Source organism: Schistocerca serialis, chromosome 5 (assembly GCF_023864345.2).
Source record: "Schistocerca serialis cubense isolate TAMUIC-IGC-003099 chromosome 5, iqSchSeri2.2, whole genome shotgun sequence".
Lineage (NCBI taxonomy): Eukaryota > Metazoa > Arthropoda > Insecta > Orthoptera > Acrididae > Schistocerca > Schistocerca serialis.
This window is the reverse complement of record NC_064642.1, coordinates 624,439,491-624,459,560: the sequence shown is the minus strand read 5'-3', so window position 1 is coordinate 624,459,560 and position 20,070 is coordinate 624,439,491. Positions and strand designations below refer to the sequence as shown.

General features: G+C 38.4%; 1 protein-coding gene across 3 annotated transcripts in view; it reads left to right on the top strand.

The window, feature by feature from the left end:
* LOC126482372 (RUN and FYVE domain-containing protein 2) overlaps positions 1 to 20,070 on the top strand; it is a 149,915-nt gene that overhangs the window by 106,415 nt on the left and 23,430 nt on the right. For all 3 annotated transcript variants that reach the window (XM_050106461.1, XM_050106464.1, XM_050106463.1), the window contains 2 exons: positions 2,069 to 2,166; positions 4,871 to 5,087. In XM_050106461.1, coding sequence (XP_049962418.1) covers positions 2,069 to 2,166; positions 4,871 to 5,087 — 315 coding nt within the window. The remainder of the gene's footprint in view (positions 1 to 2,068; positions 2,167 to 4,870; positions 5,088 to 20,070) is intronic.

Genomic DNA, 20,070 nt, shown 5'->3' with positions numbered 1-20,070 from the left:
TTACAGTTTCTTTATCTGCCTGTTTTACGTGTTATTTCATCTTACAATTTCTTATGTTATTTTCAAAATGTTGAGAAGTACCTATCAGTCCACAGCTTGTCATATTTTCCATTCCCTATAAATAAATTGAAAAATAATTAACATTTTCAGGCTTTGGAAATTGTGGGCATGTACCCTCATTCTGATTACACAATAATTCATAAGAAAGCATGTGTACCCTCCCCCCTTCTCCTTCCTACACATACATATACGCAGACACAGGCAAAACAAAAGAATGATTCTACATGCAAGCAGTGAGGTACCTTTCTATCTTTTTTGTGTTCTTTATGGAAATACTGCATTTAACAGTTTGTTTACGATTCCATGTACAGAATATAATCCACTATTCTTTGAGTACTACTAGTAGTAATAATTCCTTTAAATTTCAGTTGTAGAAATAAATAATATCTTTTCTTCCATTAGCATGAAAATAAAATTTGACTTTTAGTGTACTGTTATAACCTTAAAGCATTTGTTCAGCAGATGTAGCCCATTCCAGCAGTTACAAATTAACTAACAAATCATTACTGTAGACTACATATGTTGAATAGAAAGGGTAAGAAATTTGTAGGGCAGAAGTGTGTTTGTATATACACAGCTAACGCGTGCCCCCCCCCCCCCCCCCCCCCAAATCTCTCTCTCTCTCTCTCTCTCTTTCTTTCTTTCTTTCTTACACACACACACACACACACACACACACACACACACACACACACACACACTTAGTACAAAAGTTAGCAACGTTTTCTTTTGTGTTTGTGTGCCTTTGCTGGCTCAATACTTACACATATTCGGTGAGTTGATACCTTTACTCCCCACTAGGCTTTTCCACCATCATATTAACAATGTTTTTGAAATAGAATGTAGCTACAATAAATTCTTGCTCAGTGGTTTCACTGTTTCCTTATGGACAAAGGCCAGTGGATTCACTGTTCACTGCTCAGCAGTAATGAGTTGTCAGGTGTGATTAGAATATAGTCACTCTTTGCATGGTTTGTAACTTTCGTAGTGAATGGATGGATGTATGTTCCTGATTGCACCTCCCTGTCCACTATTTGCATGGACACACACACACACACACACACACACACACACACACACACACACACACACACACACTACCCATTTTATAACTTTGTTTGCTGTATGCTTAAACAGGCAAGATTGTTGTTATGTCATCATGTAGTTGGAGGTAGATGTTAAAAAAGAAACTCTTGCTGATAAGATTTTTGGCAGATGAAGGCACTTTAAAGTACACACTTTGTGAATTAACTGTGTTGAGTGTTCCATCTCAGTTTTGAGGAAATGGAAGAGGAAGTAGATTTCTGTACATCCTACATGAATGATAGCTTTCTGGAAAAGAAAAAAAATAAGTTTGTAGAGGCACATTTTTTCGCTCCTTTTGGGCTGTAGCTTGTATGTTAAATAAATTTTTTTTAACTTGTTTGCTATAACTGTCAAAATTGTTTCAGAATTCAATGTTGTTGGCATGATACACTTAAATTTGATTTTACTGTGTTTTCAAAATCAGTGTGATTAGCAAGTTAGATCACCTGTTTGCTGGCCTTTTTAATTGATTATATTGATTACTTACTAAATTGTAACAGTAACTATATTAATAAAGGCCAATTCCTTCGAAATACTTACAAAAAATCTTATTACTCAGGTCATTTTACATTGTTATCCATTCACGTTTTAGGAATGTGAGCAGGAGTTGACTGAGAAGGGTGAGATGGTGACACGTCTTCAGGCTAAGACAAGCCAGATTGGGCAAATCCTAAACAACTTGGAGAAATACAACCATTTATTGAAGGATGCTGAAAGGGGGGCACATTCATCAAGGGGAAACCAGCAAAAACAGACAACTCCTCCCAAAAAATAACTTTTATAGACTCTGTTTGCAGTAGCAAAATATTGTCTAAATTTAACATGAACACTGTAATTTCTTGTTTTATTTATACTTCAGTGCAATTTCACTGTGTTGTTAATATTGTTTATTGAGCTATCAATCTGTGTTGTTGCATTGCAGGAGTGTGAAAGCTCACTTAAACACAAAACTGAACTAAAGAACAAGTTGGAAGCAAAGAACGTAGCCATGTCTGAAACAATACAAACGATGGAGGAAAAGTAGGTACTATTTCAGTCTTAATCTGGCTGTGGGTTCTTAGTAAGTGGCAAGCTCTGATATGCTGTAATGGGTCTGGAGTCAGAGAAATTACATAGAGCAATTTTTACAGAATTCAGAGAGTAAAACTGTTTGTGTTAGCTTACTGGTCAGATTCTCTAGCAGTCCACCAAATTTTCATTGAGCAGCATTGCAATGTCTTTATCTTCCAAGAAAAAAAAATTGTTTCTAAATGTTCCTATTTTTTGTGGTGATAGGTGATAGTAATTTTTGTATAACTGTTTTTTTTGTTGGTGTAAGCTCTGAAAGCTTAAAGAATGTGGAATAACTTCTGTGATAGACAATACATACATCATATTTATAGTTTATATACATAACTCATTAGTTACAAGGCAATAATTGATACATCAAATGAGATTTTTAATGAGACTGGTATATAGCAAATGTGAGTATTTTAAACAAACTTACCTCCCATAAGATGTATCAACTGATACTACATTAAGATGCTGTAGAAGTATATTGAAAGTTGTGTGTTATTCATTGGATGAACTGTATTTGAAGTTAAATACTGTACTCCAAGTTATTGTCTTTCACAGAAGTAGTTGAAACATACAAATCATAAGATAGTCATTACTTCAAAATTTTAAACATCCTATAAGGTTGCTGTTGGCATTGCTGATGGCATGTATTTACGTAGATTCCTTATTTTTAACCTGCCTGTAAACATTATTAAAAGGAAATTGATTTGAACTGCAAGTTATCTAACAATGATAACTGTCAGTTTTGAAAATCAAAAATTTGGTTTGGTTAAATACTGAAAGTGAATTAGATTTATGTGAATAAAATACTAAAGTCACATCAAACTAACCATTTGAAGTCAGTTTATAACCCGGTAATATTACCTGGATATTAATAACTGTTGGAAAACTATTAACAAACATGCACAAAGGAAATGTGTCTGGTGTTTGTTCTAGTAGGTCATAAAGGCAGTGTACTGCAACTGTTAGATGAGAATTCATAATCAGTGTATGGATGATTGTTATGAAACAGGAGGAGAAGGCAATGGAAAGCTTGAACATACTTTGTACTTGTTGTAATTTTGCTTGAGTATATAAAAGGAAAAATTTTAACACATGACAACAACAGCCTCATATTACTAAGACGGCACATGCCTTAAAACTTTTCTCAGAGGCAGATTTAAGTGAGTCTGTTGAAAGTAATGACTATCTTTTATATTATCATCCCAAGGTCATTTATTGTGTGCTTGATTCATTACTCTCAGATTATGTAACATGACCCATAAAAAACACTGCTTGCCCTTTCTTAATGGCTGTACACTGAGCAAAAGCATCCTCAAATGCGTATGTGATTACAAATAAAATTATTTTCATAAATGTGTGCAAAAAATATATTTTTGAACTGTGTTGTTGTGACACAATTTTAAACAATTGACTGAACTCCACTGCTTGCAGAAATAACTTTTATATGCTTTTCTCAACAATTCTAAAGCTTCCCATCTTTCCTGTGTGGGAGCACTGTTTGCATTAATAGCATAATAACTTTATAATTGAACAACCTTAATTTATTAAAACTTACTTCTGGTTTTGAGTGAAAAAAGTAAAACTAATTCCACACTGTTGTGATACAAAAATGATTTTGTCATTTATAAATTGTTTCTGCTGTCATAAGTTCATTATGTACATCTTGTCATTGCACTGATTGACATTCATGCATTAATTAATCAAGGCGAGAAAAATTTTATCACCATTGTGTGACACACACACACACACACACACACACACACACACACACATTCTATTTGAATACTCCGTTTGCTCTGGCCAGTTTTAAAATAACTAATATCTGTTCTTACCAATATTGTGCTAATTTGGTATTTATAGTTTTAAGTTATTTTAGTTCTGCACATTATTTCTGTACACATGAATAAATAATTACTTTGTGCTACTAATATATTTTGTAGTATTCAAAAGATCTATTTTAAAAGCTTTAAATAGTTAAGTCTGTTGTTTGTTTCTCTGTTGTTATATTTGTTAACTGAAAATGGACACAAGGAGGGACAAAGGCTGTGTTAAAAAGCATTAATTAGCATAGCCAGAACTTTTTCTTGTCTGTAATTGTGCAGATGATCTGCATTGTAAAAGTGAGAAATTTAGAGATCAACTTGATTACATTCTGTTGGATATGTTGGCAAACCTTCATCACAGGTGCCACAAAGTAAATTGACAGTTGTAACATTTTGTGTATACAGTGTCAAGTGACATTGACTGACTGATGTTTGCATGTTTGTTTTTGCACTATAATGTGTGAAATTAATAAATTAAAAAAAATCTTTATCTACAATAGAAAGAATATGCTTAAGCTTGTAAAATTAATGAGGAATAAAATATTTATTCACAACAAACTTTGACTTGAAGTTATTGAACAATATATTGCATGAAAATATTTTTCCTCTGCAGTTATATGCCTGTTTTTATTATCCCCTGTTTGATTTGTGGTTTATCTGTTTTGATGGTTTGCCATTATCACACAGCAAAGTATGCTTTTATTACCTGCACCACCTGTTTGTTTCTGAATTTAATTTTTTTATTACTTGGAAGTAATTTTTTATTTTATTTTGAGAACCCTGTTCCTAATTTATCCTGTGTTATGCCCCTATTCCAAAATGGCTTTATTGGCTTATGACAGCATGAAGAGGACTGAACAAGAGAAAAACAGTGCTGAAGAATCCCTGCGTAAACTGGGACAGCAGCTAATGGAGAAGGACGTTAAGACAATGAGTGTTGAAGGAGATCTAAAAATTGAAAGGGAATGGCGAACATCTCTTCAAGAAACTATGGTTAAGGACAGAGATAAGATCTCGCAATTGAATCAGGAACTTGCACAGCTGAGAGCTGTTGCTTCTGTAAGTATTAACTACATTTCTCACTTCACTCAGATCTTTTTTTTTTTTTTTAAATACTTATTAGTATTTCAGCTAAGAGTTTCTGTTCTCATTTCTATGGTTTCACTTATTATCTTGAGGTTTCCTTTTAAAGCAAAGAGACTGGTAATCTTATGGTTGAATACCACAAATTTACGAACAACAACAATCTCTTAGAATGATTTGTTTTTCTTTTTTGTTGTAGATATTATTTTTTCTTACCAAAAAGTTTCAAATAATGGTGTAAAATTTTGAAATTCATTCAAAGTACACAGATAGATGAGTGTTTCTGAGTTGCTTTTATTAGATCAAAATTTATTTTTATTTTTCTGTCACATCAATCTTTCTATTTAGCATGATAGTAAATCCAGGTCCCATTTCTTTTCAAGTAATCTCGTGAAAACCCTAGTAATTACAACTGTAACTTAAAAAATTATTTGTTGTATGAAGACAAAATGAAAAGGGCAAGTTGTTGCTCATCACATAGAGGAAATGTTTAGTCCAACACAGTCACAGTGAAAAAGACGGCTCCACATTTAAGCTTTTGAACAAATAATGCCTGTCACCCATCTTTCTGAATAGAAAACACACACACAAAGCACAGCTCTACACACATGGGCACCATCTCTGGTTTCTTGGGTGCAAGCCCCCGGAGACAGACCGAGCGAAGTGGCACGGTGGTTAGTACACTGGCCTCACATTCAGGAGGATGAAGGTTCAAACCCGAATCTGGCCATCCTGATTTAGGTTTTCTGTGATTTTCCTAAATCTCTTCAGGCAAATTCGGGGCTGATTCCTTTGAAAGGGTCCGGGTAACTTCCCTCTAAATCCTTCCTCAACCCGATGGGATTGATGACCTTGCTGTTAGTTCCCATCCCCAAAATTAACCATCCAGCCAACCAACCCAGAGACATGGCCCTGTGTGTATGAGCTGTGCTTGTGTGAATGTGTCTGTGGTTGTTTTTTTGGAAGAAGGGCTTTTTTGTCAAAAAGCTTAAAAGTGCAGCAGGCTTTTTCATTGTGCCTGTCTGTGACTCAGTGTCCCCTCTATCCTTATCATATGGTTGTTATTTGCCTATGATCATCCGATAGTTGGCGAGTGGAGGATACGGGAGCTTACATTGCTTCTGTTATTGATATTAGAACGAGGATAAGGGAAAAAAATAAAATTAGCCATGAACATGCATTTAAACATGTTTAACAATATAGTGAGTATATAAAATAATATAAATAATATAAAATAATATATTTCACAGACCCTTCAGTTCCCTCAGATACATAGAAATTCCAAACTGTGTAGCCTATGTTAGCAGCTTGTGAACTTAAAAGTTGGCAAAACATTTCTTATAAGTTAATGAATTTTTGTGACATAAAAATTGAAGATAAGTATTTTAAATCACTATGTTCTTGAATGGTATAATAATGGCAGAGACAATAACTCGCAATTGAATCAGCACAGCTGATATAGTTTGAGCAAAAGACACAAGATACGGTTGATGAATACAGTACCAACAAGAAGCAAGCCAGGCTTATACTAGCATAGGAGAGGAAGAAATAGATGTAAAAATGCATACATATAGTGTAAGAAGACAAGAACATAAATTGGATAGCTGAGGAGGGAGAGGCCCATTGAAGAGATAGATGACAACCAGGGAGGAGAAACTGGAAAGAATTTGCCTTGGGTAAAAGCATAGTGAACAATAGACAGTACAAAATGAGGAAAGGTAGCAGCTGGAGTTGAAGAGAAGTGGGAACTATAGCACATGAGGAGGGTAGGTTACAGGGGGAAGTCAACTATAGAAGACTAGAGAAAAGCAATGATCATCATTGTCTTCTAGATACGAAATGAGAGAGAATTTAAGTATAGAGGAGTGCCCCTATCGTGCCACTGTTTGAGAAAATTTTAGGGAAGAGAAAAAGAGATCAAACTGAGAAGAAAATGAAGAAGCTACAAGGTGTACAACTTGGCTTCCACCATTTTTTTCCCCAACATTTGAGGCGTTTATAAAACAAACTGGTTACACATGTATCATTCAGAGTATTTTCCATCACTGGCCACTACTTTCTCCCATCTTTCTGGCAGTGTACAAATCCTGCATCGAAAAAATTGTTCATATTTTGAATTGACTTCTTCATGAGATCGGAAGTGTCGGTCAGCCAGGCTATGCACCGTTGATCTAAACAGGTGATAGTCAGAGGGAGCAATGTCTGGAGAATACGGCGGGTGGGGTAGGACTTCCCATTTTAATGTTTCCAAATATGTTTTGACCTCTTTTTGCAACGTGGGGTCGAGTGTTGTCATGCTGCAAAAGCACTTTGTCGTGCTTCTCGCTGTATTTCAGCCATTTGTCTTTTAATGCTCTGCTCAAACGCGTTAATTACATTCAATAATGAGCACCTGTGATTGTTTCACTTGGTTTTAACACCTCATAGAACATGATGCTGAGCTGGTCCCACCAAATGCAGAGCATGATCTTGGAGCCGTGAATATTAGGTTTGGCTGCCGACGTGGAAGCATGATCAAGATATCCACATGATTTTTTTGGGTTATCGAGATGAACCAATTTTTCATCCCCGATCATAGTGCAATGCAGAAATCCCTTCCGTTTTTGCCTCTGAAGCGACTGTTCAAAAACACACAAACACTGTCCAACGTCTCTTGGTTTCAGCTCACACGGGACCCAAGTTCCTTCTTTCTGAATCATGCCCATAGCCTTGAGACATTCTAAAATGGCTTGCTGTGTCATTTCCATTAATGGTGCCAATTCTTCTGAGTTTGACATGAGTCTTCACTCAGCAATGTCTCCAATTCTCCATCTTTGAAAACATTCTCTCTTCCACCACTATGCCAGTGTACAACATTAAAATCACTGTTCTTGAAGCATTGAAACCACTCACGATATGTTCTTTCACTAGTAGCGTCCTTACCATATGTACTTGAGAGCATTTGTGAGACTCAGCCACTGTTTTCTTCATATTGAAACAAAACCGTAACACCTCCCACAAATGACGAGAATTAGGCTCGTAAACTGACATTTTCAATCAAGAACAACTTTATGATGCAGACACAAATCAACTAATGTTTGAATGAGGTTATGTTTACCGAGGTCCAAGCTAATTCCCTGACATCTGCGATCTGTTTCTTTCGATCACTACTTACTGTTGTCGCCATCAATCGGCAAATGGTGGAAGCAAAGTTGTACACCTTGTGCTAAAGCTTGGTTTAGGCTGAGGTCAACAACAACAGACTTTGTTTGCTGTAAGGCATCTGCAAGAGGCACATTATGTGTAAAGGTAAGGTGGTCTTCTGGAATCTAGGGAAAGCATACGGCAGTGTGTGCGACAGTAAGGTACGGGAAGCAATAAAGAGACTCCAGGTCTACAAAAAGATACAGTTGACATGGTGATAGAATTGTAACATGGAAATAAAAGGTACGCTGAAATTGGAGATGAGGCAGTTGATTGGATACAGCAGAGAAGGGGTTTAAAACAGTCATGAATGATATAATGCGTAAGATGCCAGGAAAAGCTGAAGATAATGACAGGGTAACAGCCTTTGCTGTGATGACGTAGTAATCTGAAGTAATAAGAAAGATAAAGTTCAGCTGCAGTTAGGTGCATTGGCAGAGGGGTTGGTATTGTAGGGTACAAAATTAAATACGATGATACGATGAATAGTGAATTCTTGATTATAACCAGTAAGAGGGAGAGGACTACTCAAAGACTCTTCCTGGCAGGAGTACAACCAGAAAATGGTGACAACCTGAAATCTTTTGGAAGTGTACTGAAAACAAATTGAAAAAAGAGGAAGCCATTGAGAGAGAGAGAGGGGCAGGGGAGGGGGGGGGGGGGGGGGGCAAGCAGTCAAATTTCTGAGAAGTTTCGGGAGCTTGGTGGGGGGATAAAGGTAGAGAGAATAATATTGTATATTGATTTTACTATGGGCATGTCCTAACCTTTGCTTTTGAAACCTGGACTGTGAAGAAAAGTTATTAAAGCCAGATACAGGCATGTGAAATGAAATTCCACTGTAGCAGAGAGGAGAGTAACAAGGTTGGACAGATAAGAGCTGAGGGAAATGGGAAAGGACTTGCCTTGAAGGATGTGATGGACTCAATGGATTTAAGTGATATTGACATTTTAAGAGAACATATGACAGAATGGATGAATTGAGGCATAAAAGCAAAAGATCATATTTGGAGAAAAGGAAAGGACTGGAACAGGTTGGTGGCAGAGTGTTGGCTGGAGGATAGAAGAAACCGATCCACCAATTTCTTGAAAACTGTTCATGATGATTATAATGATGATCTCAACTCTAAAAAGCATATGTGGCATAATATTGACATGTCATAGTAAAACAACATTTGAAATTTATATAGGTATTACAGATAGTCAAATCTTTTGTGAATAAGTAACCATAACATACCTGTATCTCAAAAGTCAGTTTAAACACCACAGTGTAGTAATGACTTGAGGCTGCATTTCAAGGCATTGGCAATAGATCAAAATATATTACACACCTGAAAAGAATCGTATGGCTGACTTGATACAAAACACTTAATCTTTGGACTCTCTATTAACCCACTAATCACTCATGCCTAAACTTCCTCATCCTATCTTATTAAGCTACACAGAATTCCCACGATTTCAAACTGCAACTGCATGACAACTGAAATACACAAAGTGGAAAGACATAAATTAATTAATAGAGAATATCTCCAAACATACCTTGCAGATGTTCACTGTGACTTCTGTATGTGATACGAGAAACACCACTGTAGTACATTTCCACCAATTTTTGAGACCACAGCTGTATCATAATTTTCTCCTGGACAGTTATTTTGTTTGATTTTAGACATTTAGCTACAAAATAATTGAGTACTACGATGTTCTTACAGTGGTGCAAAGAGGAACCCCATCCTTATGGATCTTCTATATGCCATTGTTGTCTTGCTGGAAAAGCAGCCTGCTGATACAAACTCTTACTGGCAATGGGTTCAAGTAGATTCCTCTTGAGGAGGGCCTAGGTCTTCCTCTGAATCCTCCCAGCCAGATTGTTATTTAATCGGTGGTATGCAGAATCATCAAATAATATGACCCTACATTTGGTGTGTGAGGGAATGATAGTGCCTTTCTGTGTGTTGCATATAAAATGATGATATCCTTACGAACTTGACAACATTTCTTCCTGGAGAATGAACCAGACTGTGGCAGGTAACCACCCTAATTTCTTAAACAGCATCACTGTAGTGCTTCGCCCCTTCTCTGACTCTGAGAGCACTTCATTGTCTAGAGTATTTTCCATGAAATTAAACATGATGTATCTTTTTACAGTGTTTGAGAGCTTCAGTTGGTCATACTTTTCAGTTTGATGAACCTTTGCTTGTTGCCTCTTTTAATCAGCTAATATCCAGGTACTGCAATCTAACCAGTCCCATGATACTACTGAGAGATAAATGACATATTCAGGTGTTCTGTAGTCATAGAAAATAATTAGTAGCATGCCTCAACAATACACGTAACCATAGCATAGCTGCAACCACATTTGAGAGGTTTCTGTGGGTGGCCGAGACTAACATATGATTCCTAAAGAGGGACATCAGCATTTTCAGTAATTGCAGGGGCAACAGTCGGGGTGATTGACCTGGTCTTGTAACAACAGGGACCATGGCCATCCAGTGGTAGTATTGCAAACAAACGTGCAAGGGGAAACTTAATGTGGTACTTTTACTGAGTACATGAACGTTCTTGGGTAAAATAGTCCCCCATTTGGACCTCTGAGTGAGAACTGCTGAGGAGGATTGGGATGTAGCTTCTATGTCTGACATGGGGTTGGTCCTGTGGATAATTTAGGAGGAAATGAGACTACTCGCCAAATAGCTGGGACATTGTCACGTGGTTCATGTGACAGAGAATTAAAACTTTGTTACCTTTCATCATAAATCCTTGGGTGAGGCAGAACACATGGAATAGCAACTGAGATAGCCAAAGGTTTTAGCTAGGTTGTATAATGGCAAGGCAGGCATTTCAAATCCAAATTTTAAACCATAAATTGATGTCCAGGAGCAGATTCAGGCAGTAACTGTAATTGCTTTGTTGTTAACTGCAGATTACAATTGAATAAATACCAGAAATTTAGTAAATTAGGGAGTTGGAACTTCTATAAATTGAATGTCTGCTTGTGTGTGTGTGTGTGTGTGTGTGTGTGTGTGTGTGTGTGTGTGTGTGTGTGCGCGCGAGTGTATATCCGTCCTTTTTTCCCCCTAAGGTAAGTCTTTCCGCTCCCAGGATTGGAATGACTCCTTACCCCTCTCCCTTAAAACCCACATCCTTTCGTCTTTCCCTCTCCTTCCCTCTTTCCTGATGAGGCAACAGTTTGTTGCGAAAGCTTGAATTTTGTGTGTATGTTTGTGTTTGTTTGTGTGTCTGTCGACCTGCCAGCACTTTCATTTGGTAAGTCACATCATCTTTGTTTTTAGATATATATATATATATATATATATATATATAGACACACACACACACACACACACACACACACACAGCCAGCATGTGTTGAGCGGCATGCTCAGCAATGAGGTGGTCCAGCTGTTTCTTGGCCACAATTTGTCGGCGACCTTTCATGCGGACAGACAGCTTGTTGGTTGCCAGCCATGTAGAATGCAGCACTGTGATTGCAGCTTAGCTTGTAAATCACATGACTGGTTTCTCAGGTAGCTCTGCCTTTGATGGGGTAGGTGATGCTTGTGATCAGACTGGAGTAGGTTGTGGTGGGAGGGTGTGTGGGACAGATCTTGCATCTAGATCTATTACAGGGATATGAGCCATAAGGCAGGAGTTTGGAGCAGGGATTGTGCAGGGATGGGAGGATATTGTGTAGGTTTATTGAGCAGTGGAATACCACTGTGGGAGGGGTGGGAAGGATAGTGGGTAAGACATTCCTCATTTCAGAGCACGAGAAGAGGTACTCAAAACCCTGGTGGAGAACTTGCTCCAGTCCTGGGTGGTACTGAGTCATGAGGGGGATGCTCCTCTGTGGCAGGACGGTGGGACTTTGGGAGGTGGTGAGTGACTGGAGAGATAAGGCACAGTAGATTTGTTTTTGTACAATGTTTACTATCAGTAAAGGCCTCATTGAGACTCTCAGTATATTTTGGGAGGGACCACTCATCTGCAGATGTAACGGCCACAGGTGGCTAGGATGTATGGAAGAGACTTTTTGGTGTGGAGTGGGTGCAGCTGTCAAAGTGGAGGTATTGCTGGTGTTTAGATGGAGGTACTGACATAGCCATTTTTGATGTGGAGGCCAACATTGAGGAATATGGTTTGTTGGGTAGAGTAGGACCAGGTTAAGTGAATGGGAGACAAGGTGTTGAGGTTCTGGAGGAATGTGGCTAAGGTGTCCTTACCCTCAGTCCAGCTCACAAAGGGGTCATCAGTGACACTGAACCAGGTGAGGGGTTTGGGATACTGGGATTGTAGGAAGCATTCCCGTAGATTGCTCATGAATAAGTTGGCTGGCATAGGATGGTGCCATGCAGGTGCCCATAGCCATACCCTAGATTTGTTTCTATGTAATGCCTGCAGAGGAAAAGTAATTTTGATTGAGGATATAGTTGGTCATGGTGACTAGGAAGGAGGTTGTGTAAGTTTGGAATTCGTTGGGCATTGGGAAAGGCAGTGTTCAATAGTGGTAAGGTCATGGTCATCAGGGATGTTAGTGTAAAGGGAGGTGGCATGCAGGGTACCATGTGGTAAGGGAACAGGAACTGTGGAGAGTTGGTGGAAGAAATGGTTGGTATCCTTTATATAGGAGGGTTGGTTTCTGGTAATGGGTGAAGGTGTTGGTCTATGAGAGCAGAGATTGTCTCAGTGGGGGCACAGTAACCAACCACAATGGGAAATTCTGGCCTCTTGGCTCATATCCCTGGAATAGACCTAGATGCAAGACCTGTTTCATACATCCTCCCACCGCCACCTACTCCAGTCTGGTTATAAGCATCATCTATACCATCAAAGGCAGGGGTACCTGTGAAACCAGTCATGTAATCTACAAGCTAAGCTACAACCACTGTGCTGCACTCTACATGGGCATGACAACCAATAATCTGTCTGTCAACATGAATGGCCACTGACAAACTGTGGCCAAGAGACAATCGGACCACCCCATTGCTGAACATGTTGCCCAACATGACGTTCAATGACTGCTTCACAGTCTGTGCCATCTAGATCCTTCCCACCAACATCAGCTTTCCCAAATTGCGCAAATGCGAACTCTACCTGCTATATATTCTATGTTCCTATAACCCTCCTGGCCTCAACCTTCGTTAGTCATAGTCTTTACCCATCTAGCCCCTTTCCTGTTCCCATTCCAGCACTACACAGCCCTCTATTCCACCAACATACCCACAGTCTTTTTACTTCTTTTCCACTACTCTGCCCTCTCCCAATTCTCCATCTATCTCCATCTCGTCCCTGTGCACTCCCACAAGCACCACTTTACCACACCCCTCCCCTACCCTGCTATCCATCCCCCTCCGTGCCCCAGCTTCCTTGTTATCTCCACCACCCAGCTACCTCTCCTATCGTGCACTGCTGCTCGCAGTCTGGCCTCAGCAGCTAGAGACGTACGTGTGTGTGTGTGTGTGTGTGTGTGTGTGTGTGTGTGTGTGTGTGTGTGTGTGTGTGTGTGTGTGGGTGCGCGCGCGCGTGCGTGCGCGCGCACGCGTTCGTGCGCGCATGGGTGTGTCTGTGCATGTGCCTGCGTGTGTGCATGTGCATGCTTGGGTGTGGGTGTGTGCGTGTGTTGTCTATTTTTGACGAAAACCTTGTAGACCAAAAGCTCGCTTTTTAACAGTATTTTTGTTGTGCATATGTGCATCTCAGCATCTCCACTATATGGTGAGTAGCAGTTATATTGTTAGTTTAAACAGCAGTTTATCAGTGCCACTGACACTAGTCTATGTAACTCAACTTTGCATTGGTGTGAGAAGTAAATTGGGGCAGTATGTATCTTCCTTCCGGATTCAGTGTATAGCCAGGTATTGTGCTGAGCTTGAGCTGCAGTTCTGCTAGAAGCTCCAGCCCAGAGGTAGATGTTATGAGTGCCTCTTTTAGGTGTGACGTGACTACCTCTTCATGTAAAGAAACTTCAAAATTTGTAAACTTATATATTTGTTTTTCATCGTGAATAAATCTGCTTCAACTGTGCGTGACAGATCCCTTATTTGGATGAAATTGCGCACAGCCAGGGTTTGAGGATTAAATACCATCTTCAGAGGTCACCAAAAACAAAAGAAACCAAGATGGCTACTATATAAAATTAGTTACAAATAGATGAACATCAGTAATACCTTGGTTGCGTACGAGAAAATATACAAGTCATGTAAACAGTCCAGCAAATTTATAAAGTGGAATATGAGATCCTGTGCAGGTGAGGCATGAAAAAGGTCTTTGAGTCAACCAGTACCACATAGGATAGACAAGGCCTAACCAAAAAAATACGGATGAATCAACAAATAGTCACTCATTGCCAGACTAATGTAATCTATGAACCAACTGCAAACAGCTCAATGTGTGGCATACTCCTAAGAAAGTAAATGAAGACATAATTACTGAGGAGTGTCAATTTGTGAGCCTCAGAAGTAGCCTACCATGTAAGTGCCCAGCCCACTGCATGCCATGGATACAGAAAGACTGGCCAACAGACTGCCATGTGACCCGCAATAAGACACCTCAGTATACGTATCTGTCATAGAGCTAGGCCTGGTACAGAGCAAACAATAAAAGAAAAATATTCAGTGTATAATGCAGTTGTTGAGAAATAAAATTAATAAAATTGCAGTATAAAATTAAGAGTGACCAAACCAACATACTACAAATTAACCATTACCGTGCAAGATATGTCAAATATAGAGAGTACATAATATTAAGAATAAAAGACTGTGGATGCAGCTAGTGCAGCACAACATGTAAAGTAATCTTTGGTCACTCATTGTTGTAAGAAATTTAACAGATAGTAAAATTAACACAAAATGAAATCAAATTTGCTCAACACCTTCTTGTAAATCACAGAAGATTTCTTAATGTGTCATAATATTGTGTGTGTGTGTGTGTGTGTGTGTGTGTGTGTGTGTGTGTGTGTGTGTGTTTAGAGAGAGAGAGAGAGAGAGCGCACAGTTGTACACATCTCTATAAGTAGGGAAAAAAAGGTTGGTTAAGACAGCAGCGTGACTGGTGAGCATTTCACCACTTCTTTCCCTGTGAATGTGTATGTGTACATTACAGTGTTAAAACTGACTCTTACACATAGGAGTCACAATTATATTGCAAATCAAATTTTTACCATCACGTAATATGCCTCAGCCAATAAGAGATTGTGACATAGGCACTTGTCAATTCTAACACTACATACAGGCTGGTAAACTTAATTGAAGTTTATAATACATATGTTGACAATTCTTCATACGGACTTGGTTATCATAAAATATAAGCTATGATTATAGTACATATGGTGTTACTTATTTAGACAGATACTATTGTACATGATTACCATTCAAAAAATCTTCTAAATAACAGTAGCATTTACTTTTCAGATATTTTTTTCCAGATGTCCAGGAGTACTTTTTAGATTTCAGTCATACTTCCCCTTCCACACTTCATTTATAAACTTAATGCCCATATAATATGGAGTTCATTCACCTAGTTTTAGTCTGTGGGTAGGCAACCTTGTAACTTTCACTTGTACATTGTGCTGGTTGTTTTGTGGTGAAATAAATAATTTCTTCTTTTGCAAAGTTTAATTTCAGGTTGTTATTTTTTATTCGTGTGTCCACTTCCCCAAGTGTCTGCATAATACAACAGATTAAGTATTCATCACTTTTACAACATGCTATTGCAGTTGTGTCACCCCACATAGAGGATGGTATCAAACTGAACCCGGCATGGTACATCATTGACCCACTATAAAAATAGTGGCCCTAATATTGAATCTTGTGGAAGCCTTGTGTTTCCAGCCAGAGATAAATTTATTGTGATTGTTGTTAACAAGTGCCCCATTTTTCTGTTTTCCAAGTATAGTGATGTCCGGTAAAAAGATTTTCCTTGAAAACCATAATGTGTCAATTTTTGAAGAGGTAGGCCATGCTGTACTGTATCTAAAGTTATGATAAGATCGCAAAAGGTGCCTTATACACACATTCTATCATCAAAACATCTGCTAACTTTTATGATCAATTCATTTATTGAGTGGGTTGTGCTGCAGTCATTCCTGAAACCATACTGATTGCGTAAAGTAATGCTGTGGGATGATTTGTTATTTTCTTTCTGATCACATGCAAATACTTTTTGAAAAGTTGTAACAGTGAGATAGGCCTATAATTTTGAATTTCATCTTGTTGCCCTTTTTGTCAATTGGCTGAATTTCAGTATATTTTATTCAATCTGGGAAGCATTCCTCAGCAAAAGACATTTTGAGAGTGGATGTGCAGTACTATGACAGACTACTTTTATAATTCTAGTGGAAACCTGATCCTGACCACAGAGTTTAAAATTTTTAGGGACATTATGATTTACGTAATATTAGAGATTGAAACATGGAAAAAATTGAAACCTGAGCAATTTCTCTCTGTCGTACTAGGCTTTGTCATACTAGGCTTTGTACTTGGTGGTGAGCAGTTCATGATTTCATTACAATTTATGTAATTACATATGGTACTGGGATCTGTAACAGCTGTACATTTATCATTTGTTCATAGGGGAATTTTTCTTTGTTTCATTGCCAGATTCACTCCTTACAACAGAACAAACAGTGTTTGATTTGTTTTAAGCATTGAAAATGGATCTATTGTTTTCAGTACACTTTGCTAATTTAACTATGTTGTCATACATAAAAGAAATTCTGGGTTTTGTTTAACTTTTGCCTCCAACTGCAGTTTCCTCTTCCTAATGCTAGACTAAGGTGTTCATTCATGTTATTTTTCCTGGTACTTTTTTTTTATTTGGGGATGCCACATGGTTGAATTATATTATGCCACCGGATGTTTGATTTGCAATCTACTGTGCATTGTGCAAGTATATACACGAGGTGGTGTCACATGTAAAATTTCCTCTACAATCTTTAATATTTGCTGTTAAATGTTTTGCACTGTTGGTAGTATCAATTCATATTCAGTGTCTCATCATGCCAAAATGAAAGTGTAATTTTAACAGCAATATAAAAAGTGAGTTTACTTGTACCATTACCGAAAGAGAGTTTACTTTTATCATAGCCAGTGGAGAAAATTGTATGGCACATTGTGCATATTAAACTTTGCTGTTGGGCACAGCAGAATGTCTGACATTGTGAATCACATTATGACAAAGAAATATCGTATGGGTGTTAAATGAAAATGCACTTCCTGGTAAAATACATAAGAGTGAAAAGTGTGGTGACAGTGCAGCAGAATAATTGTAAAAAGTCATCTGAGATCATCTTAGTGCTTGATGCAAAGGTAAATTACTATGCTCATTAAATTTTCTCAGTACAATTTGTGACACTTTTTTCCCCCTCAATTATCCCATGGATTTTTTTTAACTTTTTAAAATGCCCCTTTTTTAATAAAAATGAAATGGGCTCATGGTGCAAGACTCACTAATTCCTTTTGTTACCCATGCTCTACATTTATGAGAACCGGTCTGTAGTGTTGGGAAAGGGAAGCTTTCATTGAATACACTCTTGAATTCAGTTGAAAAGTTATTCTAGTTGTCATCTGTTGAAGTGCAGAAATATAGACCTATATCTCTAACGTCGATCAGTTGTAGAATTTTGGAACACGTATTATGTTCAAGTATAACGACTTTTCTGGAGACTAGAAACCTACTCTGCAGAAATCAGCATGGGTTTCGAAAAAGACAATTGTGTGAAACCTGGCTCGCACTATTCGTCCACAAGACTCAGAGGGCCATAGACATGGGTTCCCAGGTAGATGCCGTGTTTCTTGGCTTCTGCAAGGCATTTGATACAGTTCCCCACAGTCATTTAATGAACAAAGTAAGAGCATATGGACTATCAGACCAATTGTGTGATTGGATTGAAGAGTTCCTAGATAACCAAACACACAATGTCATTCTCAGTGGAGAGAAGTCTTCCAAAGTAAGAGTGATTTCAGGTGTGCTGCAGGGGAGTGTCCTAGAACCATTGCTATTCACAATATATATTTTAGCGGATGATGCTGTAGTATATCGAGAGGTTGTAACAATGGAAAATTGTACTGAAATGCAGGAGGATCTGCAATGAATTGACGCATGGTGCAGGGAATGGCAATTGAATCTCAATGTAGACAAGTGTAATGTGCTGCGAATACATAGAAAGATTATCATTTAGCTACAAAATAGCAGGTCAGCAACTGGAAGCAGTTAATTCCATAAATTATCTGGGAGTAGGCATTAGGAGTGATTTAAAATGGAATGACCATATAAAATTAATCGTCGGTAAAGCAGATGCCAGACTGAGATTCATTGGAATAATCCTAAGGAAATTCAGTCCAAAAACAAAGGAAGTAGGTTACAGTACACTCGTTTGCCCACTGCTTGAATACTGCTCAGCAGTGTGGGATCCGTCCCAGATAGGGTTGATAGAAGAGATAGAGAAGATCCAACGGAGAGCAGCATGCTTCATTGCAGGATCAATTAGTAATTGCGAAATTGTTACGGAGATGATAGATAAACTCCAGTGGAAGACTCTGCAGGAGAGATGCTCAGTAGCTCGGTACGGCCTTTTGTTGAAGTTTGAAGAACATACCTTCACCGAGGAGTCAAGCAGTATATTTCTCCCTCCTACATATATCTCGCGAAGAGACCATGAGGATAAAATCAGAGAGATTAGAGCCCACACAGAGGCATACTGACAATCTTTCTTTCCACGAACAATACGAGACTGGAATAGAAGGGAGAACCGATAGAGATACTCAAGGTACCCACTGCCACACACCGTCAGGTCGCTTGCAGAGTATGGATGTAGATGTAGATGTAGAAGTGTGATTGCTGACTGACCATGTGATGAGGCTGTTTTTTAATAAATACCTTCACATTTTGCTTACATCTCTTTGTTGCACAGGCTGAATTTAATTTTGATGTGATACAAATAGTGCTGCATGGTCTGAAACTCCTAAAGCTTGTACCATTTTTTCTTTTCCACTGTAATTGTAACTTCCTGCAATATTATAAATAAATGTTGAAGCAATTGCTGTAGTTCTTGTGCACTGGTAAAAATTTAGATTTAACCCATTTGTGGCTATCAAGTTCTTTAAGTGTGAAGAAAATTTGTCATCAGTTCTTTCACCTGTTTTGAAGTCAGCGTATACGATGGCTGTTCAGTAAAGAATGATCATAATTTTTTTTTACAGCATGGCCTTACTCATTCTCATAATTTTGATGGTCCTACTCAAAATAGTCTACCATGAGTCCAATGCACGTGTCCCAGCATTTCTGCGTCGCCAAATACATGCTGCAAACCATTTTTTCAGTGGTCCTTCAAAATTGCCTCTGCAGCCTTCACCACTGCTTTTGATGATTGATAATACCTCCCATGAAGGCATTTCTTCATGTTAGGGAATAGAAGGAAGTCACATGGGGCTAAATCCGGACTAAAGGGAGAGTGAGGGACGCATTTCTCGTTGATTTTCGCAAGATATTCAGCAACAACATTGGCAATATGTGGCCACCCATTATAGTGGTGCAGCATCCAGCCTGCTTCACGGAAATGTGGTCTTTTACGTCTGATATGGACTTGCAATGTTTTCAGGACATCCCTGTAGTATTGTCCAGTTACTGATATGTTCAGGTACAACATGCTGATAAAACATTCCATGAATATCAAAGAATGAGATGACCATAACTTTCCCAGCAGAAGCAACCACTTTGCTTTTTTGGGGGTTGGTGATGAAGAAGATTTCCACAGTGAACTTTACTGTTTGCTCTCAGGATC